The sequence below is a fragment of the Chiloscyllium punctatum genome, chromosome 19, assembly GCF_047496795.1.
Source record: "Chiloscyllium punctatum isolate Juve2018m chromosome 19, sChiPun1.3, whole genome shotgun sequence".
In the NCBI taxonomy this organism is placed as follows: domain Eukaryota; kingdom Metazoa; phylum Chordata; class Chondrichthyes; order Orectolobiformes; family Hemiscylliidae; genus Chiloscyllium; species Chiloscyllium punctatum.
In genome coordinates, this window is record NC_092757.1 from 89,332,791 (window position 1) to 89,358,982 (window position 26,192).

At 38.6% G+C, this 26,192-nt stretch overlaps 2 protein-coding genes across 4 annotated transcripts in view; one reads left to right on the top strand and one right to left on the bottom strand.

Annotated features, from left to right (window-relative positions):
- Positions 1–12,068, top strand: part of rps6kb1b (ribosomal protein S6 kinase b, polypeptide 1b) — a 75,107-nt gene extending 63,039 nt beyond the window's left edge. For both annotated transcript variants that reach the window (XM_072590024.1, XM_072590025.1), the window contains one exon: positions 1,996–12,068. In XM_072590024.1, the coding sequence (XP_072446125.1) occupies positions 1,996–2,239 (244 nt within the window). In that variant the 3' untranslated portion in view covers positions 2,240–12,068. The remainder of the gene's footprint in view (positions 1–1,995) is intronic.
- An 8,362-nt stretch (positions 12,069–20,430) lies between these two features.
- Positions 20,431–26,192, bottom strand: part of rnft1 (ring finger protein, transmembrane 1) — a 47,734-nt gene continuing 41,972 nt past the window's right edge. Inside the window, exons 7-10 of one of the 2 annotated variants that reach the window (XM_072590026.1) lie at positions 25,555–25,620; positions 24,981–25,013; positions 23,388–23,489; positions 20,431–23,306 (exon numbers count right to left, since the gene is read on the bottom strand). In XM_072590026.1, coding sequence (XP_072446127.1) covers positions 23,172–23,306; positions 23,388–23,489; positions 24,981–25,013; positions 25,555–25,620 — 336 coding nt within the window. In that variant the 3' untranslated portion in view covers positions 20,431–23,171. The remainder of the gene's footprint in view (positions 23,307–23,387; positions 23,490–24,980; positions 25,014–25,554; positions 25,621–26,192) is intronic. The other variant, XM_072590027.1, reaches the window with a different exon arrangement.

Here is a 26,192-nt window from a genome sequence, read left to right on the forward strand (position 1 = left end):
ATATGCTACTTTAGCCGTGTCCCTAATCCACAGCCTTTCCACAAAGGGAGTGGAGCTACATAAAGATTATCCTGATGTACGACTGTGAGTAATCAAAGTTTTACAAGCATGGATGACATTGACAATTAATTATTTCTGCCAGAGTAGCGATACATCATATTACAGCTGGCAGGTGCCCATTCTATTTCTAAACAACAGGGCAAAATGAATTTCAATGATTTATTTTGTAGAACAAGAAAATCAATGCAAGTGCTTTGTGGTGTCATTTTCTGTGGAAAGTTTTTTGATCTTCTCTAGGTCTTCATTGCAAAGGTGTTGCTCATAAAAGATGCAAGTCAGAGAAATGTTATATCTACATTGTGCAATGGCTGCCTCTGACTGAATAAATCATAAACAACTTTGTCACTTGTGTTCTAATCCTGGGTTAAATGATCCAACAAATTCTCAGCAGTCTTATTTTCTTTGAGAATTAAGTATGAAGTAATGTTGTCTACAATGGAAGATTGACATAATGTGAGAAATATTGTAGATTAAAATTATAGAAGGCATAAGAGCATCAGAAGGATACTGAGGCATGGTGACTGACAACGTCCCACGTTTGGTCTGCTGTTCACTGATTACAGTTTAGGGAATAGTGCTGGGCTGTATTGCTCCTGACTACTGAAAGGAAAGCTAGAATTTCTCTTGACATCATTGTGTTAATATTGTGAGTTTGAGGCAGGTTGGGACTTACTGTACGACCTGCATTTGTGTGTTTTGCAACAAGCAAAGACTGGTTACTCAGTAAGCAGTTTGTTTAAACTGCACGCTTCAGCAAATGGGAAATGATGTGCTGATATATGAAGCCAGAAGCTGCAGCTCATTGAACTCATGATAGAAATTCAGCAATGACTCCTGATGAAAGTTGCAAATGCAGTAAGTGGAAGATAATTACATAATGCAAATTGATTACTTTTCCAGCAAATTATACTGAGTGGAGAGGTTCAAGGTAGACACTACATGCATACAGTGCATCCCAGATGCTTACAATAATACTTCCAGGCATAATAAATGGAGGAATTAATCAACCATCTTCATTCTGGCCAGAAGTGTGGTGATGCTATGTGTAGCTGAATTATGCAGTACTTATCTTCGAGAGAAATTTAAATTCATTATGGATTAGATGTAGAATCATGTTCTGAATCTTTATATTTCAGCAATAAATAGTGTCATTGATATGACTGTTAACTGGGCTAATAACCCAAAAGCCTGGGTGAAGAATGAGAGTTCACACAGCAGGTGAATTTAGTCTTTTGTTCTAAATAAATTCTGAAAACAATCAGGGTATATGAATAGGAAGGGTTTAGAGGGATATGGGCCGGGTGCTGGCAGGTGGGACTAGATTGGGTTAGGATATCTGGTCGACATGGACGGGTTGGACCAAAGGGTCTGTTTCCATGCTGTACATCTCCTATGACTATGACTCTAAGAGTAATCATAAAGCTGTTAGGTTATTATTAAAATCCCAACTTAATCATTTTGGACGCTTCTGAGGCTGTGAATATTATTTCTAGCATTAGTCGTAGAGACGGAAAGCTTTGGGGACATTCTGTATTAGACTAGAAAGGTTGATGAGTGAGTTTGAAGGGTTCTTAAATACACAGTATCCATTTGTCCGCATGGTAGGTAAGTGCCCATTTATCTTATTTATATTGGACAAAGTAATAAATGAGTAACATGAGCATAAAATTGTCTGAACTTTGTGCATTCTTTTACTGCATTTTTTAACATGGTTTACAGTTTTTTCAGGCAAGTGCTTGGCTGTAACAAGAGGTCACCTTGCACAGGGATTGCCTGAAATCTGGGTGGTATTATATGCAAACCTGTACAAAATTTTGGATGCTCCCAGTTTAGCTTCCCTCAGTATATTGTCTCTGCATTAATAAGTTCATTTTTGACAGAATGAGCCGATATTGTTTCTGTGAACATTTCACTTAGTGCTGCTTTATTTTGCAGCCCAGTGAAGTTTTCATCTGCTGACTGCTGGGGCCGGGGTGCGAACATGGAACAACCCAGAGAACGTGGATCATCAGACTACCCAATGGATGTTGGTGTGGAACAGATGGACATAACGGTGAGTGGAGAGGCATCTGCTCCACTGCCAATCCGACACCCTATGGGCGTGAGCTCCGTGCCTTTCAAAAAGCAAACGTATCCAGTGCCCCCAAATAGACCAGCACATCTGCGTATGAACCTATGACAACAAATGAACAGAGATGGAAGGAAAAAAGATCATCAATGCAAGACTGCGCTTGTGCAAGTGCTGACCAAGTACAAATGTGAGAGTATTTTTGGGATGATACCAAGCCTCCCCATCTTTCTCTCTCCACGACCCCCCAAACCCCTTTTCAAAAACAACCATGGAACTCTTGGTTCAGGACATTACTCAATGAAACTTATGCATCACTGATGGAAAAAAAAGGAGATTAAACTAATTGGTGGGGTGATGAACATTTTTGTGAGACGCATGTACTGCACCGGTTTAGGGGCATTAACGTCCCAAGCAGCATTTCACCTCTTGAGGTTCTGCACTAGACGTTAACCGAAAAGTCCCATGGCTCATCATCGTTAATGGTGTTGAAGAAATCTTTCTGCTTAGGTGCCTGATGAACACAGTATTACTAAAGGCAGAGTTGTTGCACGGCTTTGCCCGAATATCTCAATCAAACTGCAGCTTATCTCTGGAGGTTAGGGGAGGGTGCAGAAAATGCTGGGTGTGTCTGCATCCGGGATAGGAAAGATTGGGTTCTGATAACGTTATGACAAAGTCTCAGACACTTGATCCTGTATTGTAATAGTTTGAAACCCACATAAATACAGTTTATGGAAAGAGATCATGGATTAAAAAAATCTATATACACGCTGTAATGCGTACAATGGTGATAGAATTGTATTAACTCTTTGGTACATGCAAGTCTTAAAAACTTAAGTTTGCTTTGTGTAGACTTAATGTTTGAAGAGGTTTAAAGTTTACCGCATTATCTGCCTTTTTGCCTACTGCAACTATACTCTCCTACAGCTGTCTATAATCACAGTACTGGAGTAGATCTGTCTTGTTCATTTCTAAAAAAGAGTTGTACCATCTCCCAAGTGTGTACCAGCATGTTGGTGTACCATTTGTGCAACAAGCACTTTAAAATCTAGCCTATCTGCATTTCTGGATCATTATGAAGTTCAATTTTAAATCCCTTCTATACCCTTTAAATTTCACCACATTGCTTCTCTTTTGAACTATGTTTTCATGCTGGCATCCATGCCACATACCTCAATAGCATAATAGAGCCTAAAGTTGGGGTCCTCCAATCTACTGGATGTAAGTGGTCAGTAAGATGGGAATGTGAAATGAAGGATATTAATTTAGACTGAAACCAAGTCTTCCTGTTCTGCATTCAAACCCTTCTGAAGAGTCTGAAATTCAGTGGCACCTCCCACGTATAAGTTGTGGTTCTAAGCAGAATACAGTATTAAGATCTCCAAAAGAACACTTCCCACAGCTATAGTACTTGACTGACATTTGTTCTGATTATGTCATTGCTGTGTAGTAGATTTTCAGGTCTGAATTGTGTGTGCTGAAATGTTTTTATTTGCAAGCTGCTTTTCCTGTATCTGTCTCTGCTATTGAAGTCAGTTGAGCCATAGGATACAAGCCATAAATGTCTTTATGCACGGAAAGGCAGTCTGGCATGACTTAGGCCTTTTTGAGTACAAACCAATATGAGAGCTTACATTTACATTTAAAAGCTGTTACATATACAGACTTGCATATAGAGAGACCTGAAAATGCAGTTCAGATGCCATTCATTTCAGTGACTTTTATCTTGTTAAATTGATAGATATTTCTCTCCCATTTCATGTCCTTTGGATCAGAGCACAGTGATCTCATTAATTTCAGCCATTTGAATTTATCTTTTTGTTGAAGAAAATTCAAGACTTGATAATTTAAAGAGCTCCATTTCATCTTGTCCTAACCCATTGTCCTGATTTATATTGGTAACACCATTTACTTTTGGGGGTTGATTACAAGTCTCACTTAAATGCTTTGTTTTTCCTGCTTTATGAAGTAGAAAATCATGACAAATGAAATGATCTCATTGTGAGGAGCATGCAACAGCCTATGGGGCCATTAATTGGAGAGAAGGAATTGTTTTTTCAAAGTATTTATCCCTAAAATTCAAATTTATTTAGGAGTTAATTGCTAGTTTTATCTTTTATTTTTTCTCCCCAGCAATAATTTCATTGCATTTTCAATAACGTAAAATCATTTAGCCTGTTCTGTTTTATCAGCAAAATTTTAAACTGAGAAATCCAATCTTGATTTGGAAGAACATGTAAAAATGTTTGGGTTATGTAGCACAGCAGAAGCATTGTCAATTCTCAGTAATATTAGCCGTGAAGAGATTTATGTTCTAATATTGAACTTCGATTGATCAGCCTCCAATGGTAATTATTGCAGTTTACTGCAAATGGCTCAAGATTCAGTATCAGTTGTTGAATTTAATAACTTATGCATTTGGTTCTCTGAGTACATTACTTATTCAGTCACCTATCCTGGAGCTGTCCTTGTGACTCAGAAGATGCTGTGTGCTGAACTAGCTTGACTATATCAATGGCAACCTTGGAGTTGCACATATTTGTCCAATTTGTTGTCTGAAATGCTGCACTTCATTTTCCCAATTTCTGTTGGTTTCTCAGGCTTATGTCCCAATAAAACCTCCCTTCTTTGTTTGAAAATGGCCATGTTCCTAATCTGCATGGTTTACCATGTAACAGTTGGCCATAAAAGTCATTTTGATGTAATTTTTAGGATATCTTTCAGTCTTGTCTGCCCAGAAAGTTGCTGCGGCACCACGTGTTTTCTTTTCTGTTGAGCTTATTTGAAATTTGAGGGTCTCAATGTCTAAACCTGCCCCATAGCCATGCTGCTGTATGGTTCACTGAAATTTGAGTGGCCTTTTTTGTCCTGATTCACACATCAAGCTTCTGACATGGCTGGGGTTGGAATTTTTAAATTTAAAAGTAAGTTTGTAGCGTGAACTTGTGTCCCCAACACTACAAGAGGCTGCCAATAAGTTGTATACCAGACTGAGATTGAACAGCATGACATGTCAGCTTGTATGTAATGCACTTAATATAATGTCATGTGAGAGCTGGTTGCAGCAATTTTAATGAGCTTCTTGTGAGATGCCATTAACCTAAACTCAGAACTGACCACATTTGCCAGGAAACACCCAGGAAGAGGGGCAGTTGTGCTCTTTACTCAAAGACTTAGTTGAAGTCATGATTTTTTTTAAAGTGGGTAAAATACATAATGTACATTTTATGTTTACAAGGGCATCACTACCTCCCACCTTAGTTATACAAAGTTCTTCAGTGACTTCAAAACTGCCTTTTTTATATTACAGTGCTGAAATCTATTAATTTCTATTTAACTCTATTAAAAAAAAATCAGCAAAAACTGATTTGCACTCTTTACACCACCTTTCAAATTCACTGCTGCTGTTAATAATGCAAGAACTATACAATGGTGTAATAAGGTTTGTTGTTTGAGTTTGTCCATTATGTTTTTATTATAACTTTTGGGGTTTTACAGAACTTTGTGGATCACATTCTAATGATTCTGTTTTTCCATTTCAATCAGAAAGCCAGAGGCCAGGAGTGAATACAATTCATAGATTTGAAATTTGCGATTGCCCGAGTACCAATGTTCTATTCCTACATTTCAGAAGAAAGATCGAATCAATAACCTGAATTATGTTCTAGGAATAATGTCTGCTTAACTATAAGAGCATCCAAAGTGACAGTTTTGTAAGTGTCAAGTTCAAAGCAACATTGAAACAGATTTCTTTGTAGAGAATTAGAAATGGAGCGTCTTTGCTTAGAAAAGCTATTGAAGGAGCTCTATAACTTGATTGACTTTGACTTTGTTGAATTGTTAATTTTGTATCCAAAATCCAACCTAATTTATGTTTTAAAAAAAAATTCATTCGCAATGGATCATACACTTGTTAGGAGTTAGGGAATAGGTGCAGGTGCCCTTGGCTATCTGAATTTCTGCAGTCACTTGAGCTGTTGTGCTGAAGCCGAGAGAACGGTGGCTACGTGTTCCCTATCACTTGTGTCTAGTTATGTTTCATGGGCACTACATGATGAAATGGAGAAGTAAGTGGATTACTACTAATATCTGCCAGATTAGCAAAAATGTATTTATCCATTGGGTGATTTGAAGAGGTATGGGGATTAGATCTTGCTCTCTGGGTAATGAAAATTCACATTTTGTCTTTCTTCCAGTACTGCTTCACAGCCACTGTAGACTGACCATAGAAGATAGCAAATTAAGCATTGAATCACTCTTAGTTCTGTCGTGAGTCTCTTTCTTTCTATTATCTTTTTATGTAGCAGTCTGCAATCATGTAAAGGCCAATAAGTTTTCCAAGATTGTAATTGCAGAGCACTAAAACACATTGGAATGAGTTTTGGTGTCTTTTATTAAATAAAATCCAACACTTACAAATAGCTTTGCTGAACTTTATCTGACTTGAAGATTTTTATATAATGAGCTTTTCATTATATCTGAATGCCAAAGTCTGAGGTTGTATGCCTGTCTGCTTTGGCTGTTATATCAGCTGTTTCACATCCCGACTTCTCAAACTGATTTCATCTCTCTCCTGTTCACTCCATGATGTGCACCCTCCAACGCACACGCGTGCACTCTCACAGGCAAATCACCACCACCAACACCCCCCCCCCCCCCCAGCCCCGTGCATGCACGAGCGCGCACACCCACAATAACTCGGAAAAGAGTAATCTTGGAACAGAGATCTCTGAAAAGGCTGGGGGTGGGAAAGGAAATGTGTTGCAAACCTTGCTTCATTGTAATGGTTGGATTTCTGAAGAGCTGTTGGTAGCTTTAAAACAGATTAAATTTTGCTGAGTGACTTAACATGTAATACTTACTGATGTGTAGTGTCAATTGAATGCCTTTGAAAATAAATTTCCTAAAAGATGCTCCAACTCAGTTGATTGAAAGTCATCTTCAATAGTATTGAAAGATTAACATTTCCAGTGATCAGGGCATAAGATTCATGTACATAACCGCATTATGGCTTTTGGTTCCTGCAGGAAGCTATGTAATCAGTTTTGAATGGAGCATGTAGTTTCACAGAACTCTATCTTTTCCTGATCTTGATAGTGGGATGTTCTTTGGGTATATTGATTTTTTTTTTGTTCCTTGCTTTTCCTCTGACTTGAGGTTGGGATGCAGTACTTTGTGGGGAAGAGGGCAGAACGATCAATACATTTCAGTGCTGACATGGGTAGGCCCTTAGGTTCGCAATGAACTCAAACTATGCAAATTTTTTTTCTCCCTATGTCTATTGTAAATTTAAAACAAAATCTCAAATTCAATATAGATTTGTTGAGTAGTTTAATAATCTCAAAATGAGGCTTTGTATTTCAACAGAACTATAAAGTTTGTGTTTATTCTTATTTTTGTATTGTCGGTTTGAAACATTGTGGTGCAATGGCTAGCTGTTTCAAATTGTAGATTAGAAAAACACTTTGTAAAGTGCTTCCTTTTCTCTCCTGCCTTCTTCCCTTTTGGAGGTTTATTTGATAGATTGTTTTTGTTTCTTCAGAATTTGTAACTCATTTATGGCAAACAGGGAGACATATCAGTTTATTTTTCTGGGACCTGTCAAAACTTTTATGAATGTGAAGTCTTTCTAGGCTTTTTGGGTCTGTAAATGTAGCTATTGATGCTGCCATTAATGTATATTTGAGTTTCTTAATAATGTAAAGAGGTGTATTGATTGGTATAAACCTTTCTGTAGTTCTCCGGCAGCTTGCTATCTCTGCTGTAATATGGATGCAGCGCTGATGCTTGTGAAGCAGAATTAATATGGGTTGGATCCCTGTGGAGGCTGTCAGCCATAAACATCAACTCTGTATAAAAAGAACCAGTCCACCATGACTGGCTTGAATACTTTACAGCTGTGTTCACGTTTCAGCTGCATCATTGTTTCAGGGCTGATAGGTAAATCCGCACACTGATTCTGAGCCATTTTAAAATTGGGTAAACATTTTCTCAGGAATTCCCTTATAACTTCAAAACTGTCTTGCACCAATATTGTATTGTAATATTGGTGCCTTAAATACTGGATTTGGGTCTTTAAGTATTTTAGGAAACAAATGTTTAAAGTAGCATTTATCAAAATCTTGAGAAAATCACGGTCTGTGATGTAAATGTTGCAAACTACAGGGAGTTCTACACGTTTGTTTCTTCCCAGTGATATTGTTAGCATGTGCTACAGTGCTTAAGTTATCTTTGATGTCGAGATGCCGGTGTTGGACTGGGGTGGATGAAGTCAGAAGTCCACGTGACACCAGGTTATAGTCCAACAGGCGTCTCTGAAATCTCGAGCTTTTGGAGTGCTGCTGCTTCACCAACTGCAGTGACTTCACTTGACGAAGGAACAGCGCTCCAAAAGCTTATGGTTTCAAATAATCCTGTTGGACTATAATCTGGTGTCGTATGACTTCTGGCTAAATTATCATTGTGGTTAATCTAGAAATATTATCTGCACTTTCTCTCGGAATGTTGTAAAATAAATGATGGAATTCATCTTAACTTGTGTTAGTAGTTGACTGTTCTAAAGGTGGTCAGTTAATCAGTTAGTGACCAGTTCATGGTCCAGCTTATCCCCCCTCACCTTTTACAATGGCCGCATCTCTGCTGGAAACCAAAGCCAAGCGAATTGTCCACTGTTTTTCACCAAGTGATAGGATGTCAGGACACTGGATTAGTTCAGGTTTCATGTGTTAATGGGTTTGTTGATCTGTGTGAGTGTGGCCTTATTGTTTTATCAGCTTTATATTTCAAGAAAGTTGCTGAACTTCAGCATGTGGGCAGGAGCTTGAGGATTTAACAGGGTGACTTCCTCATTTCAGCCTGGCTGTCAGATTAAGTGATTCTGAATTGGTGTCAGAAAACTTCCATAGGAATGAGAACTCAATGACTCACCGCTGTGAGATTAACCTTGCACCTTGCTGTAGAGCACTAACCGTTCCCTGGAAGCAAACCCAGAAAATGACCAGCTTTCAAAGCTTTGAAATCATAGCTTGCCTATCTCATTTCAATTACCAACAAGTTATTAGCTCTTCAATAGTTGTACCAACTGACTGTTTTTGAAAGTGAGCATTGGCTTCCTATTTAAAGTGGAGAGCACATAGTTGAACTTCATGCTGTCACAGATATTCAGCATTCCCATCACGACACTTTTAAGGACATTGAGGTCACTTGTTACTAAATTAATACAAATGAGGAATTGAAGTTTTGATTCTCTTGCCACCTATGGCTCAGTACTGTGCAATGCTGTGAACTTATTCATTGAGCCATTGGAAATTATTTTTCCCCAAAATCACCCCTGATGTTTCCAAATTATCCTTAAAAACAATGTATTATATTGCGTGAACCTTCTCATCTTGAGGCATGCAGTTAATTCCTTCCAGATTTATTTGTTTACAGTATTAATCTTTGTTTGATACAAGTTTGCTGATTTGCTACTTGTAAGTTACTTGCTAGCAATTATTAATTAGCTCATTGTCTAATATTAATTTGAAGAGATGGTACGCAGAATTGTCTGCCCAAGTGTGCTGTGCACAGAGCTAGACCATAGGTTCATGCCCTTGATTAGCAAGTTCTGAAGACTCATTTAAAGCCCTGATGCATTGCAACAGAAGGAAAATCGGGCCACCAGTCATCCTAAACCGCTACTTGTACGTGGGTCCAAAGATTTTCTTACGGATATAAAATAAAATAGAGCAAAGCAATGACTTCAAAATATCAAGTACTGTTGAGGTATGTTGAATGAACGTTCAGTACAAAGGTGTTCTCTTAACTCTAACCATTTTTTTGGAAGGATTTATGGAGCAGTGACTAAACCAATGTGTGACAGGCTATCACTGCTTCTGTGGAGCTTTATTATACCCTACTCCATATTAGCTAAATCTTTGTAATTTCTTTGCATAAACTTTGGTAGTAAAATCATAATTCTTCTGTACAACTGTGCAGGAAATTCAAATACTGGAAACCTGAAGTAACAATATCCAGAAAGGCACAGATCAGGCACCATGTAAGGAATTTATGTTTTGAAGAAGGGTCCCATCCAAATTGTTAATTGATTTTTTTTTTGTACGTACTTCCATGTGATTTGCAAATTTTAAGGCTGCTTCAATAAAAGGGAAGATTTCTGATGGCCTTTTTAACTACTTCATTTGAACTCTTTTTTTATTTTTGTTTTCCTCTCATTCAATCAAAGGAAAACAATGCAATGGATTGTAAGGGAGTGAATGGTATTTAATATCACTGTGTTATTTATGAAAATTATAGTACATTCAAACATCAAGGAATTCCTAACATTAATGACCTTCACATTTCTCTTGTTCTATGTTCATACAATAATCAACCTCTATGTAGCTTAGAGTTACATTGATTATTCACCAGGATGGTTTGTCTTTCTAATAGGATAAATGAAGGGCAATAACTTATCTGTCAACAATCATCACAAATGCTTAAACACAAAGCAGACTTGAGAACAGTTGAATGTTTTATTGTATAACCAATGTAGACATTGATTTTTAACTTGTACCATTATTAAGTTACCAGCATGTAAAGAAGTTTAAAACTATTATGGATGTAAATTTTGACAATGGAACCTTCAAACCCTAGGTTGTCAGATAGGTGTGGCTTGGTTGTAACTGATACAGGTGTACTGTAGTTGCATAGAAATCATTCTTGCATGCATTGAATCAGTGGGAGTTGGAGATTGGAATGATACCTAGCCTCTGCAAGTGAAAGACAAAGTTGCAATTGGCAATGCTGTTGGAAACCTGTACCCATTTGCTATTCTGGTTATACCAATAGTTTGGACTTGCCTCAATCATATTCACATGGCATGTAGAAATTGCGAAATTTCTCGAGACCAGTGAAAATGCAAATGGAAGGACTCATTAACAACGTGTGCGAGTTGGAGTAATCAGCCTCAAGGAGGTTGAATGTGATAGTAATTTCTGAATGTATTATGATCACGTTCATCTGAAACCACTTATCACCAAGTTATGACTTTTATTTTTTTATTACTATCCCAGTACCAATCCCCATAAAGTGGGACGTCACATATTTTGGGATTCATATATACCAGGTTGTAAAGCAGAAGATTGCATGCTGTACATCCCCATGACTCTATGATTGCAATATGGACTTATGCAAATAGTGTAAGTAAAATAAATTATAAAAGCAAAGCAGGTTTTAAAGAAAAGTCTCTCTAAGTGATACAGCAAAAGATGCAGTAAATTATATTGTTCCAACGGGGTGTCCAAGCAAATTGAGCTGCATTTTAATATAGGCCACTCGTAGATCTGCGAGTATGTTCAGAACCCATGTCTCATTGGGTTAATGGAATTCGCCTGGAGTTGGGTACAATTGTGGCTAGATATTTTTACAGAGTAAGAATCATTTAAAACTTGTTAATGAATTCTAATGGCAGGATATCATGGCTGTCCTAACTCTTAGGTTGCTGTGTTTCATGGGGTGTTTCAGTAGGATGCATTTTATGATATTGGAATTTTGTCATCAAGCTGCAATTTTATTTGAAACCAGCAATGTAGTCCATGCAATTGACCAAGTGTAATGAGGAGCAAGGCATTCTGTTCTGTAAAATATTCAACACAATTTGAGGTTAATTTCTGTCCCAACCCTTGAATTCCAGCTCAAAGAAAAAAAAATCACAAGTATCTCAATACTTAATATGGTAGAATGTTGTATCTGACCTTGGATGATTTTTTTTCCTTCAAGATCAGTATTTTGGCATGGTGCTTTATTGCTAAAGAATTAGGCATGACTCATTATGCCAGTAGGACCTCATGATTTAGTTGCCCGAGTGAAAATGGTGTGAAGCTACTTTTTTTTTCTCACGAATCATCTTGTACTTAATCAGCTGTATTACTGAAATAAAATTTGATCAATGAATGAACAGCTGTAAAAATTGAATGCAGTCTTGTTTTGTTTGATTGGAATTTAGGTGGTAATTCATCAGTAAAATGGTTGACACTGAATGTGGCAGGTGAGACTATCATGCAATGTTTTCATAATGTCACTCTTGTAACTTCAGTAAGCATACATTTCCATATCTTGCAAAGTTAAACCAATAACGTGTAGTTAAAGGACAATATAACAGGTTGATTAGAACATTTCTGTACTTCTAAACATTGAGTTTTCACAACTGGGACAAACTAGCTGAAGTAAAACATACGGTCCACTATTTGATTAACCTGGATAAAAGCAAATTACTGCGCATGCTGGAATCTGAAACCAAAAAAGAGAAAATGCTGGAAAATCTTAGCAAGTCTGGCAGCATCTGTAAGGAGAGAAAAGAGTTAACATTTTGAGTCTAACTGACCCTTTGTCAAAGCCCCATTGCCAAACAGATGAAGGGAGTGATTGGTAAAGATGTTAGATGGGGTGCCTTTCAAGCAGGCTGCCTTGTGCTGGATATTGACTAGCTGCTTATGCGGTTGGAGCTGTACCTATCCAGGCTCATGAAGAATATTTCATCTACTTTTACCCTGTAAATGGTAGATAGATAATATGGAGACAGGACATGAATTACTCACAATTCCCAGTCTCTAACCTACCCTGATAGCCACAGTATTTATACAGCTGGTCCTGTTCAGTTTCTGGTCAAAAGTAATTCCCAGGGGATTGGTGGGAGATTCAGCAGTGGTAGTGTCATGGAATGTCACAAAGTGATGTTAAGATTATCTTGTTGGAAATGCTTATTACTTGGCATTTGTGTAGCTACATGTGTTGTCCAGGTCTTTCTGTGCATGGACATGGACTGCTTCAGTACCTGAGGAGGCGTAAATTGTGCTAAATGTTGTGCAGTCATAAGTGAACATGACAACTTCTGTCTGACTTTGGAGGGAAGGTCATTGAAGCCAGGTTGAGCTGAGGTTGCTATCCAAAAGATGTCCTGCAGTCCTTGGACTGCGATGACTGGCCTCCAACAACTGCACCATCTTGCTTTGTGCTAGGTTTGACTTCAATGACAATTGGAGAGGACCTGACCCACCCTGCCCTGCCCCACCAAAGTTCCCATTCACTTTAGTATTGCTAGGGCATCCTTGATGCCACTGTCAAATTCCAGTTTGATGTCAAGGGTAATCACTCTTGGCTCACCTCAAAAATTCGGTCTATGTTTGAACCAAGGCTGTAATGAGGTCAGGAGCTGAGTGGCCCCAGTGGAATAGGCTTAATGTTAATGAGGGTATTCCTTCTGTCATAATGATTGAGAGGAGCCTGATAAGTTCTTGGCTAGGCCAATTTGTCCTGCTTTTTATGGACTTGATATTGAGTTTACATTGTGTTGTACTGTTCTAACTTAGAATAAAGGCGAGGGTTATGACAGGAAGAGGAAACATAATCTGTGAATGCAAAACCAAAAGAAATAAAAATTTATGCAGATTCATAAGAGTTGGAAGAGCTTAGATAGTCAGAAAGATATACAGCATGGCAACAGTCTTTGGCCCAACTCGTCCATGCTGACCAGATATCCTAAATAAATCTAGTCCTATTTGCTAGCATTGGGCCATATCTCTCTCAACCCCTTCCTATTCATATACCAATCCAGATGTCAAATAATTGTTGTAATTGTACTATCCTCATCCACTTCCTCTGGCAGTTGATTCCATACACAGTCCACCCTCTGCATGAAAATGTTCCCCATAGGTCCCTTTTTAAATCCTTCTCACCTTAAACTTCTGCCCTCTAGTTTTGGACTCTTCCACCCAAGGGGGAAAAACCTTGTCTATTTACCCTCTCCATGCCCCTCATGCTTTTATAAACCTCTAAACCTCAGCCTCTGACACTCCAGGGAAAATAACCCTGGTCTACTCAACCTCACCCGATAGCTGAAATCCTCCAACCCTGATAGCATTCTTGTAAATATTTTCTGAACCCTTTCAAGTTTCACAAAATCCTCCCTATAGCAGGGAGACCAGAAATGCACACAGTATTCCATCATTGGCCTAACTAATGTCCTGTACAGCCACAAAATTGACCTCTCAACTCTTGTACTGACCAATAAAAGTAAGCATATCAGATGCAAACTTCACTATCCTATCTACCTGCGACGCCACTTTCAACGAACTATGAACCTGGACTCCAAGGTCTCTTTGATCAGTCCTGGGGCCTTACCATTAACTGTACAAGTACTGCCCTGATTTGCCTTTCTCGTTACTATTTCCTTGTTATTGAACTCTTCTGCTGTGCGTAACTACCTAACAAGTGATTTGCAGGCACTTGAATAGAATGAGGGTGAACCATGGAGAGATTTGTGATTATTCCTGAGGGAGGGAACATTGGACCGTGGCTCTTAGCAACATATCAGTAAGCAGCCTCTCGTAAAATTACATCGGCACATCTCTGGGTGAATTTGCCAGTAAAGGGATTTCCCTGAATTTCCAGGAAACAGTGCAAGAAAAAAAACTGCAGAGGATAATGTATAAATGCAGGCCCTCAATGCAGATTACACATTGAGATGACAAGTTATCCCTCTAGTGATGGAGATGGATAAGTGTGCACTGCAGGGCAGGAGTTATAGCTGGGGGCAGGGAAATTATGATGCGGTGAGGCATGACTTAGGATGTGTGGATTGGAAAAATAGGCTTCAAGGGAAGGGCACAAATGATATGTGGGGCTTGTTCAAGGAGCAGCTATTGGGTGTCCTTGATAAGTATGTACCAGTCAGGCAGGGAGGAAAGGGTCTTGTGAGGGAGCCGTGGTTTAATAAGGAATTGGAATCCCTTGTAAAAGGAAAGAGGGCGGCCTATGTAAAGATGAGACATGAAGGTTCAGTTGGGGCAATTGAGTTATAAGGTAGCCAGGAAGGATCTAAAGAGAGCTAAGAGCAGCGACAAGGGGACATGAAAAGTCCTTGGTCGGTAGGATTAGGGAAAACCCTAAGGCTTTCTATAGGTATGTCAGGAATAAAAGGATGACTAGGGTAGGTATCGGTCCAGTCAAGGATAGTAGTGGGAAGTTGTGCGTGGAGGCAGAGGAGATTGGAGAGACACTAAATCAATACTTTTCATCAGTATTCACTCAGGAACAGGACATTGTTGCTGATGTGAATATTGAGTCACAAGTGATTAGAATGGATGGCTTTGAGGTATGTAGGGAAGAGGTCCGGGGAATACTGGAAAGGGTGAAAATAGATAAGTCCCCTGGGCCTGATGGTATTTATCCTAGGATCCTCTGGGAAGCTAGGGAGGAGATAGCAGAGCCATTGGCCTTGATTTTTATGTCGTCGTTGTCTACAGGAATAGTGCCAGAAGACTGGAGGATAGCGAATGTGGTCCCCTTGTTCAAGAAGGGGAGTAGGGACAGCCCTAGTAACTATAGGCCAGTGAGTCTCACTTCTGTTGTGGGCAAAGTCTTAGAGAGAGGTGAAAGGGATAAGATTTATGAACATCTGGATAGGAATAATCTGATCAAGGATAGTCAGCATGGTTTTGTGAAGGGCAGGTCATGCCTTACAAACCTTATTGAGTTCTTCGAGAAGGTGACCAAGGAAGTGGACGAGGGTAAAGCAGTAGATGTGGTGTATAAGGATTTTAGCAAGGCGTTCAATAAGGTACCCCATGGTAGGCTACTGCAAAAATTACGGAGGTATGGCATTGAGGGTGCATTAGAGGTTTGGATTAGGAATTGGCTGGCTGGAAGGAGACAGAGGGTAGTAGTTGATGGTAAAGGTTCATCTTGGAGTGCAGTTACTAGCAGAGTTCCACAAGGATCTGTTTTGGGACCATTGCTGTTTGTCATTTTAATAAATGACCTGGAGGAGGGGCTTGAAGGCTGGGTGAGCAAGTTTGCGGATGATACGAAAGTCGGTGGAGTGGTGGACAGCGAAGAAGGATGTGGCAGGTTACAGTGGGATATAGATAAGTTGCAGAGCTGGGCAGAAAGGTGGCAAATGGAGTTCAATGTAGCTAAGTGTGAAGTCATTCACTTTGGTAGGAGTAATAAGAAGATGGATTACTGGGCTAATGGTAGGCTACTTGGTAGTGTGGATGAGCAGAGGGATCTTGGTGTCCATGGTACACAGATCTCTGAAAGTTGCCACCCAGGTAAATAGTGCTGTGAAGAAGGCATATGGCGTACTGGGCTTTATTGGTAAAGGAATTGAGTTCCAGAGTCCTGAGGTCATGTTGCAGTTGTATAAGACTCTGGTGCGGCCTTATCTGGAGTATTGTGTACAGTTTTGGTCGCCATACTATAGGAAGGATGTGGATGCACTGGAACGGGTGCAGAGGAGGTTTACCAGGATGTTGCCTGGCATGGTAGGAAGATCGTATGAGGAAAGGCTGAGGCACTTGGGGCCGTTCTCATTGGAGAAAAGAAGGTTTAGGGGAGATTTGATAGAGGTGTACAAGATGATTAGGGGTTTAGATAGGGTTGACAGTGAGAACCTTTTTCTGCGTATGGAGTCAGCTGTTACTAGGGGACACAGCTTTAAATTAAGGGGAGGTTGGTATAGGACAGATGTTAGAGGTAGATTCTTTACTCGGCGGGTTGTGAGTTCATGGAATGCCCTGCTAGTATCAGTGGTGGACTCTCCCTCTTTATGGTCATTCAAGCGGGCATTGGATAAGCATATGGAGGTTATTGGGTTAGTGTAGGTTAGGTAGGCTTTGGTCGACGCAACATCGAGGGCCGAAGGGCCTGTACTGCGCTGTATTTTTCTATGTTCTGTGTTATGGAAACTAAAACTCCAAGATTCTTAAACTATAGTCAATAACTGCTGGATAATGAACCTGAATATAAAGAGCAGTTTTGCAAGAGATGAAAGTACATTATGCAGTGATAAGATGTAAATGTAATAAATAGTGCCAACTTGAATTATGATGGCATTTTGGTATTTATTTATTTGGCACTTGAGTTCTTCATATGCAAAATCTTGATTGATAACCAAATTTCCTTGGTGTTCAGTAAATCAACAGGACTGAAAGCATTATTTTTCCTTTAAGTTTGAGCCTGAGAAGCATGGGTTAGTATGTCATGCAGTAATTCGATTTGTTGCTGACATTGGCAATGGTAAAAAGTCCTTGTAGTGTACATCTGCACTGTGCGTTTAGGGGCAAAGCCTTGCTCTCTAGAATTATCAAGGCAGCTTGGAAATAGTTGAGGGTGATGCAGAAGGTTACAGCATTCATGTAATTGATTAGCTACCAGAAAATGACTGCACTAATTCTGTTGAACCCTATGGATGTACAAGTTTTAGTTAAGGTGAAATTACCAGAATTTATCATTAGGAACTGAATGAGCATTGAACAGCATATAATCCAGAGAAATTGTGTGGTTTTGGTAGGGGCATCATGTCTGTCTAACCTACTAATTCTTTTAGAAAGATGTGATATGGAGACAAATTTGAATATTATGTAAATAGATTTCCAGAAGTCCTTTGATTAGTTTTCCCATAATAGTTTTATTCAGAAAAATAAAAGCACATGGAATTGAAACAAACACAATGCTGGAGAAACTCAGCAGGTTCGATAGCTTCTGTGACTGAGAAAGTATTAATTTTGAATCTGGTATGACTACTTCAGAATGCTATGGGGTAGGGACTTGAAAGTAGCCTTTAAAACATTGATTAATTGGGAAATAATGAGTGTTAAGATAAGCATGACACACTTTAGGGTGTAATAAGGTATTCACAGGGAAACATTACTGTGGCCTGCCCATTTTGCTCTGTATATAAATTTTTCTCACTTTTGGGGAGAAATTTCAATCTTACACATGCACAAATAATTGTAAGAAAACCTATTTTACTATAGGGACACAAAGCTGAGCTTGATTTTGCAACACTTGACATTAATTTTTATGTATGGGTGAGCAGACTAGAGAAATCCTAGCAGATTTATTTGCAAGAGTTCAATTCATGTTCTGAGTGTCAGCTAATTTAGTCGTGGAAGGATAATGTACTGTGGGGGGAGAAAAAGGTTTGTGTTCCTGTTACTAATTCATGCTGGAAGGCAGTGGTTAATGAGGATTTGGTGCAGCTGGAATAATCAAATGTGAGTAACCAGTTTCACATAGTGAGAGACGACAAAGCCAGACACCAGTACATTTTCTCATGCATTAAAGGTGATCACCCAGGAGTCACAAAGAGGGTGATAGATGACTGAAAAACATCACAAGAGTTAGTATTAACATTCTTGAGAGGCAATAAAGACTGGATCAAAAAAAGGATGTGGTGTTGTACCGCACAATATGTATTTGATTCTTGAGGTAAGTACAGAGGAATCTCAATTATTTGGATAATCAAAAGCCGAATATCGTACAATCTGGCACGATCTCAAGGTCCCGATGCTCTGCTCTGATAAACTGTTACCTGGTATTCGATTATCCGAACAAAATACTGCCCACCTTGTCCTTTGGATAATTGAGGTTCCTCTGTATAGTAGGGATGTGATCAACTTGAGGGTTATAAATTGGAGCTTCAATGAATGATTCCACATATGTTAACTTGCAGCTGTGCTATCGATTGATTGTGGATGAAATTCCATTCTGGTTTCTTGAGCCAGAAGCAACCTATGGTTTTTCTATTCCAGCTATCTCAAATGCCTGCTTAGAATATTTTTGCCATGGAGGTAATGCAACAAGTGTTTGTCAGACTAATTCCTGGTATAGCAGAACTGCCCTGAGGGAAGGCTGGAGATTAGGTGTGTATTCCTTGGAGCAAAGAAAAATGGTAGGGAATCTCATTTTAAATTTAGAAACATCTTGAAGCATTCGACAATGTGGATGGAGAAAGGCTGTTTCCCATTTCTTTCTAGTTTAGAACTACTGGCTGTAAATGGAGGTCACAACTTTAATGGACAAAATCTAGGACCAAGATTGGTACTAGCTCTCACCCAGCCATTATCCCATGAACCAATTTGCTGGAATTACTAAATGTTAGGGATACCCATGTAAAGATTCTCATGTCAACATCTGGATTAAACAATTTTAATAAGTAGACATTTTCAATAATGTGGGATCCGAATGCAAGCTGTCAACTAATTAACAGTTTTACAAAGTACATTTTAGATCTTTCATGACCATCAAGACAGTAAAACACTTCAGAGCCACTGAAGCATACTCACTGTTGTAGGAAATATTAGTGTACTTTTAGCTATGCTTCAATCAATACCTCAGTTGGGGTACAGCTGCTGAAAGATGAAGACATAGGAGCAAAAATTAGGCCATTTAGCCCATTGAATGGCAGAGCAGACTCTACCATGGCTGATAAATTTCTCAACCCCAATCTCCTACTTTCTTCCTTTAGCCCTTGATTCCCAAGAACCTATCTACAGAGTAACCTTGATTATCTGAACAAGATGGGCAGGCACTTTTTGTTTGGATAATTGAATCGATTAACCAAATAATCAATGCCTCTCCTCTGTCCTCGGCAGCATTTCAGTAGGCTAGGTTCATTTTTAATCATTGTTTTTAAAAAAGATGCAAACATTACATCAGGATCTTTTATCATCTTCCGAATCTGAAATTCGGATGATAGTGTCCTCTATCTCAGTCTTAAATATACTCAATGATCTGGCCTCCAGTGTTCTGTGGTAATGAATTCTATAGATTTGTTACTCTCTGGCTGAAGAAGTTTCTCCTTATCTCTGTTCTAAAAGGTCTTCCCTTTTTACTCTAAGGCTGGGCCCTTGGGTCTAGTCTCTCCTCCCAATGGAAACAACTTCCCAACATCTCTGTCCAAACCATTTGGTATTCTGTATGTTTCAATTAAATCACCCCATCATTCTTCTAAACTCCATCTATAACTTTAAACTAGATACAGGAACAGGTGCTCATATTTCTAATACTGCATTCTCTGGAACTGATTCTAGAATTTTTTTCCCTTTTTTTTAAAAGAAGCCTTAAGCCCCTGAATAAAGAATAATACTTTTTTTACCAGGAATGTTTTTCTAGACATTGCACTCCTGCCATCCTAATTTGGAAGTGGGAAATTAGTATGACTATTCAAACTATATTCAAGAAAAAATTAAAAGCTTCATAGGTTATGTAATTGGGGTATATGGGCCATAGTCTGACATTCCATTCCTAAACTCTGGGACCCACTTTAAATTCCTTCTAATGACTGTTTAAAAATTGGTGAAGGGGAGGTGGCTTGTTCACACCACCTCAAAATACAATTCTGAGGGCCAGAATACAATTTCTGCTCCAGTCTCTTCCACAGTTCATTTTCTGTGGATCCTTGAACTGATTTTAAGTGTACAATTAGGTGTTATTTACAGGTGCATTGAATAAAGGATGCTTCTTGAAGACCAGTAGACAGCAAGTTGTCAGATCACTTTATTTATAATCAAAATGAGACAAAGGGAAAGTGAATATTAATTTCATATCTCCCTTACAACATGCATTTTACAAGCAAGATAAATCACATTTCAAAACAAACTGAAGTGACTTAAATCCAGCATTTTGACTTGAATGTAATTAGATCACCAGCTCAAAAGTTTTATTTTCAAATAAATGAAATTATCACCTTGAGTTATTTTAAAAAAAGGACTCTGTTTTTGATACAGTTGGGCTATGTGCATTGATATTTGGGAGCTACAGAAACTGTTCACAGCATTTGCTTGGAATGCAGCTCTGTGCCTAGGAGTGAGTTCACAGCCTGTTTTCTTGCATACACTCAAAGAATCCATCTTGATTAGGACGTTGATTGGTTTGAGTACATAGTGAGACTGAATACTTCCTTAAAAACAAAAAACTATTCTAGCTTCTAAAGCCACTTTACCAGTTAACTTTCCTGAAAGGGTGGGGGAAGAAGAAAGAATGGAGGGGATCTCACTCAGCACAGTAACAGATTTGGCATAAGATTTTTAAGTAAATCTTTTTATCATAGAATCCAGACAGTGTGGAAACAGGCCCTTCAGCCCAACAAGTCCACACTGACCCTCCAAAGAGTGATCCACTCAGACCTGTTCCCCCTACCCTATGTTTACCCCTGCACATCCCTGAATGCTATGGGCAATTTAGCACTATGAATTCACCTAACCTGCACATCTTTGGACTGTGGGAGGAAACCCACACCGACACTGGGAGAATGTCTGTCTGTGTGCACAGTCACTTGAGGCTGGAAGTGAACCCAGGTTGCTGGTGCTGTGAGGCAGCAGTGCTAACCACTGAGCCACTGTAAAATGCAGGTTTATTAAGACTGGTTTTGTGAAGTTTAAATGATAACATAACCAACAGGAAGTCATTTAAAATCACCAAAGGAAACAGTCAGTAGGACTCTGTCCAATGCCTTGGGTTATTTTTCAATCTAGACTGATATTTATTGACACTAACTGAGAAACCATACTTGAAGCAAAACTTCAGAATTAACAAACTTAAAATGTAAATTTTAATTTGGGCCAGAAATTTTATTTTCATAAAATTCCTACAGTGTGGAAATAGGCCATTTGGCCCAACACGTCCTCACCGATCCTTCGAAAAAGTATCCCACCCTGATCCATTCCCCGACTGTCTGACTCTACATTTCCCCTGACAAATGCACCTAACCTACACATCCCTGAACACTATGGGCAACTTAGCATAGCCAATTCAGCTAACCTGCACATCTTTGAACTGTGGGAAGAAACCCACACAGCCCATTGTGGGAATCAAACCCAGGTCCCTGGCTGTGAGGCAGCAGTGCCTAACCACTGTGCCACCCATAAGGCAGTATAGGGTTTTAAAACTTTACATGATGCCTACATTTTGTTCCCACCCCTTTCCCCAAACACTGAAAGTATATCATTCTTGTGTACCATTTTAAAATTGTATCTCAAGAAAAATAATTCTGAGTCCAACCCATTTTTACAAATGACAAAATGAAACTGCTTTTTTAAAAAAAAAATAATATTTGTGGGCAAACCTAGAGGTCTTGACTTGAATGTTCAAAACTAAGCCATCTGATTTAGATACTGCTATTTATCTTTTCCCTTACCATGTACCCTCCAACATCAAGAGGTAGAAATGTTTTTGTTTTGGTAGAAAGATTGGAGGAGTGAAGTGGGTTAACAGTTTTCAAACTTACCCAGTTGTTGGTGTCCAGCATTGTAACTCTAACCCAATTAACTAAACTGGGTATGGTTGTGGTTGGCTTGAACTGTCATTTTCATGATTTTATAAAAATCACGTTCAAATAACCCTCAAAAGAATAATGTGTACAAATGACATCTGCCTTTCTACATTAAGAAAAATTATTCATATTTACTTACAGCAGTTTACACATTGGAACAAAATTTTTAAAACTTGTGTGACTGTAGACAATCACTTAAGTTTTATAATTTTGACTCCGAGCATAACCCCACTGCAAAATGCAGTTTGTTTCCATTAACTACAAGTTTGTTGTATCCACATTCAATTATTTTTGGATGGCTGGCCACTGGAATGAAAGTTTTATAGCACAAAGTTATATTTTGGGAGAAGAAAATAAACATCTCCATGGTTTTGTTATTTGACATGAGGGAGCCCATTGGTGACACTGCATAAACTATTAACATCAGTTGCCTAGCCTTGTAAATGTGGTGGCCTGAAGTTACCAACAAGATTTCCTTCCTAAGTTGAGAAATTTTACAGGTGAAAATGCAGAGGTATTGAATAAGCTATTAAGGACACAAACATTTAGTAATTGTCTGGGGTCGACTGAGTATGGTTATCAGCAATTCTTGTCTCCACCTCCAACCTAAACTTAGAGTAATACTTTAAAAGAAATGCAAAGCCTGATTATTTGGAACCTGCAAATATCATTTAGCCAAAATTTGTGTTATATAAATACTGTTTCCAACATGGAGAATTGGAAAGGAGCGTTGAGGGGCCAAGTAAAGACTAATAAAATGATTGAAATTTAAATATAAGGTATTCTGATTTAAGTCAAAAGGATATTCATTAACAAAATAAAGCATTTAACGTGTTTATTACTACATTTTTTTCATAAGTTTTCCTTTGTACTTAATTGTTAGAATGCCTTGGTTGCACACTGTCCTATTTCAATGCAGTTGTCCAAGGTAACTTGATTAACTTGTTAATAAATTTGTAGATGGGTAGAGGTTGCACCATCGCGCCAGGCTTGAATGTAGTCCAAGATGACAGTTCGACATAAGGGGCAAGTCTTTTCTCTGTTGAACCAGAGTGAGATGCACTCTTCACAGAATATGTGCTTCAAGACAGAAAAAAAAATTAAGACCAGCTAAAAGAGTTTTTTCTCACTTCCTTTTTTCACCCTCGTTAAGACATTTACCTGACAGATGAGGAGAAGAGGTTCTCTGAATTCTGTCTGACAGATGGGGCAAATATCTCCAGCTTCATTGCACTGAAGCTTGCTGGCTGCAATCCCATAGTGCTTCAACAGAAAGTGAATTGGTTAATGGTTTTATTAACAGAATATTTATTCATATACATTTTTATTTTAAATAATCTGCAATGAGTACCAACTCTTTCCATTGTCAATATTTATACAAAATTGAAACATCTCACTTAAAATGTAAATGTTCTGAAGAAATCCTAGAAACTGTACAGTATGGAAACAGGCCATTTGGCCCCTGCTGCTGTGAGGCGGTGCTGTGAGGCAGCACTGCTGACTACTGAGCCACAATGCTGCCTTAATATTTAAAGTTGTATTGGCCTTGGTTACTCTTTCATTCTCCATAGCTGCTGAGCTTTTCAGCACTGTTTTTATTTCAGATCTGGGAGTACTTTATATATAGTATTTCAATTTAAAGTAAAAGCACAAAGCACCTGTAACAGATAATTGCACGTCCTGTGTAGAGAGTGTGGTGCTGGAAAATAACAGGTCAGGCAGTAGCTGAGGAGCAGGAGAATGGAATGCAATCATAGGCTAACGCCCAAAATGTCAATTCTCCTGTTCCTCGGATGCTGCCAGACCTGCTGTGCTTTTTCAGCACCACACTCTCTACTCTAATCTCCAGCATCTGCAGTCCTCACCAGTAGGTGGTCTATAGTTTTAAAAATATATTTAACTCAGCACAAAAATGCTTAAAAAAAAACTAAATCACAGTATGGCTTGCATCATTTCAGTCATATGGGGCAATTAAAGATTAAATAACATCATAGATCAGAGTTACCTAAAATAAAGATCAGGAAAATATGCTATAGATTAATAGATAGTAACCTAAATGATTCCCTTTTCCAAATACATATGTTAAAATGAAGGCTTAAGTTGAACTGCTAATAGACTAATTAAATATCCAGTTGAGCTTATTTTGTCATTTGGTATGAAGGAAGCTTTTCATCCTACACTCATCATGACATTTCAGGATAAGTACCAACATAAAAGAATACTTTCTGCTGTATGAGAAGAGTATGTTGATTGATGGGTAGCAGCATTGCCAAGAAGAATGCACCAGTCAGTTAACTGCCAAGTTGTGCTTAAATTTTGAACCAGGCAGTTTGACTGTGACTGGTCAAGATATCACCCTGAAAAAACATACCAGAGAATGGCTGGTACTTATTTCATTGAATTTAAACAGGCAGTGTATATATTTTCTGTTTATAGAGAACAAGGCCCTTTGACTCAAATTATGTAGCTTCCTGTATGTCTACATACATGACATCATGCAAACGACTGAAGAAACTCAAGTCTGGTCCTCATTCCTGATGAAGGGCTTTTGCTGGAAACGTCAATTTTTCTGCTCCTCGGATGCTGCCTGACCTCCTGTGCTTTTCCAGCACCACTCTAACCTTGACTCATTCCTGTTTCATTGTTGTGTGGGTATACGTGAACCTTCTCAACCAGTTAGGTTTTGTGAATGGCTTCCAGAAAACATGGGCTTTGAAAATAATGGCCAGAATAAAATCAAGTGGGGTGAGTTACCGAATCTGATGACTTGGTGAGTTCTTGTGTTTCCTTTGGAGACAAAGAAATTTGATTTTTTTAAAAAAGTTACAAACCAATCATGTTCTTAAGTTTTTTTGAGGTTTGAGAGGTAAAACAAGGAAGCTTGTGCAATATTCAAATTATTTAAAAAGGTTGTTAGAGGAAGCAAATGTCTTTAAATTTGGGGTCTTTTTATTTTGCCTGCTTTATCTGGAAATTCATTTACTGTATCCAACAAACATTAACTGCAGTGTCCGAAGGTGACCAAGAGGTGGCAGCAGGCTAATATACAGCTTCTGCCACTTATCTGAGAAATGACCATTTGAAGGGGATTTTGTTGAAAATTCATTCACAGGACATGGGTGTCACTGGCCAGGCCAGTATCCTTCAAGAGCAGTTCAGAGTCAACCACATTGCTGTGGGTCAGGAGTTGCTTGAAGGCCAGACCAGGAAAGACAGCAATGTTCTTCCCGAAATACATCAGAAAACCAGGTGAGTTTTTGCAACAATTCGACAATGCAAAGAGAGAAAAATGAGTTTATTATAACATTACTATATTGAACTTATTTACCTGCTTGTGGATTAAACTCTTCAAAGCCCTCTTAAAATTGTTCCACCGATCATAAATGCCAAGGAGCTAGGGATCAAAAACAAGGTGTCAGAAACAACAAAATACAATAAAGAACTGCAGATATTGAAGATGTGAAAGAAAAACAATAATTGCTGGAGAAACTCAGCAAGTCGAGCAGCATCAATAGAGAAAAGAAAAAGTCAAAATTTCAAGTCTAGTGACCCTTCTTTGAAATACAAGAACTCAAAACATCAACTCTGCTTTCTCTCCAGGGATGCTGCCAGACCTGTTAAGTTTATCCTGCAAATTTGGTTTGTGTCAGAAACAATAACTGTATTTAAAATTCAGTAGGTGATACATAGCTTAAGTTCTCTGACCAATTCACAACCATCCAATAAGTCACAGCATGAACTCCCGAACCCCTGAACCAAATGTGATGATGCTTAATCAAGACAGCCAGACTAATGCTGGAAAATTTAAATTTAATTGATAAATGAATAATGAAGTGACCAGCCGAACTGGTTTCACTCTTAGGAAATTACATGTAACTACAGATCCATAGCAATGTGGCTGCCTCTCAACCACCCTTTAAAATGCCATAGCATGCTTTTTCAGATGGCATATCACCAACTGCTCAA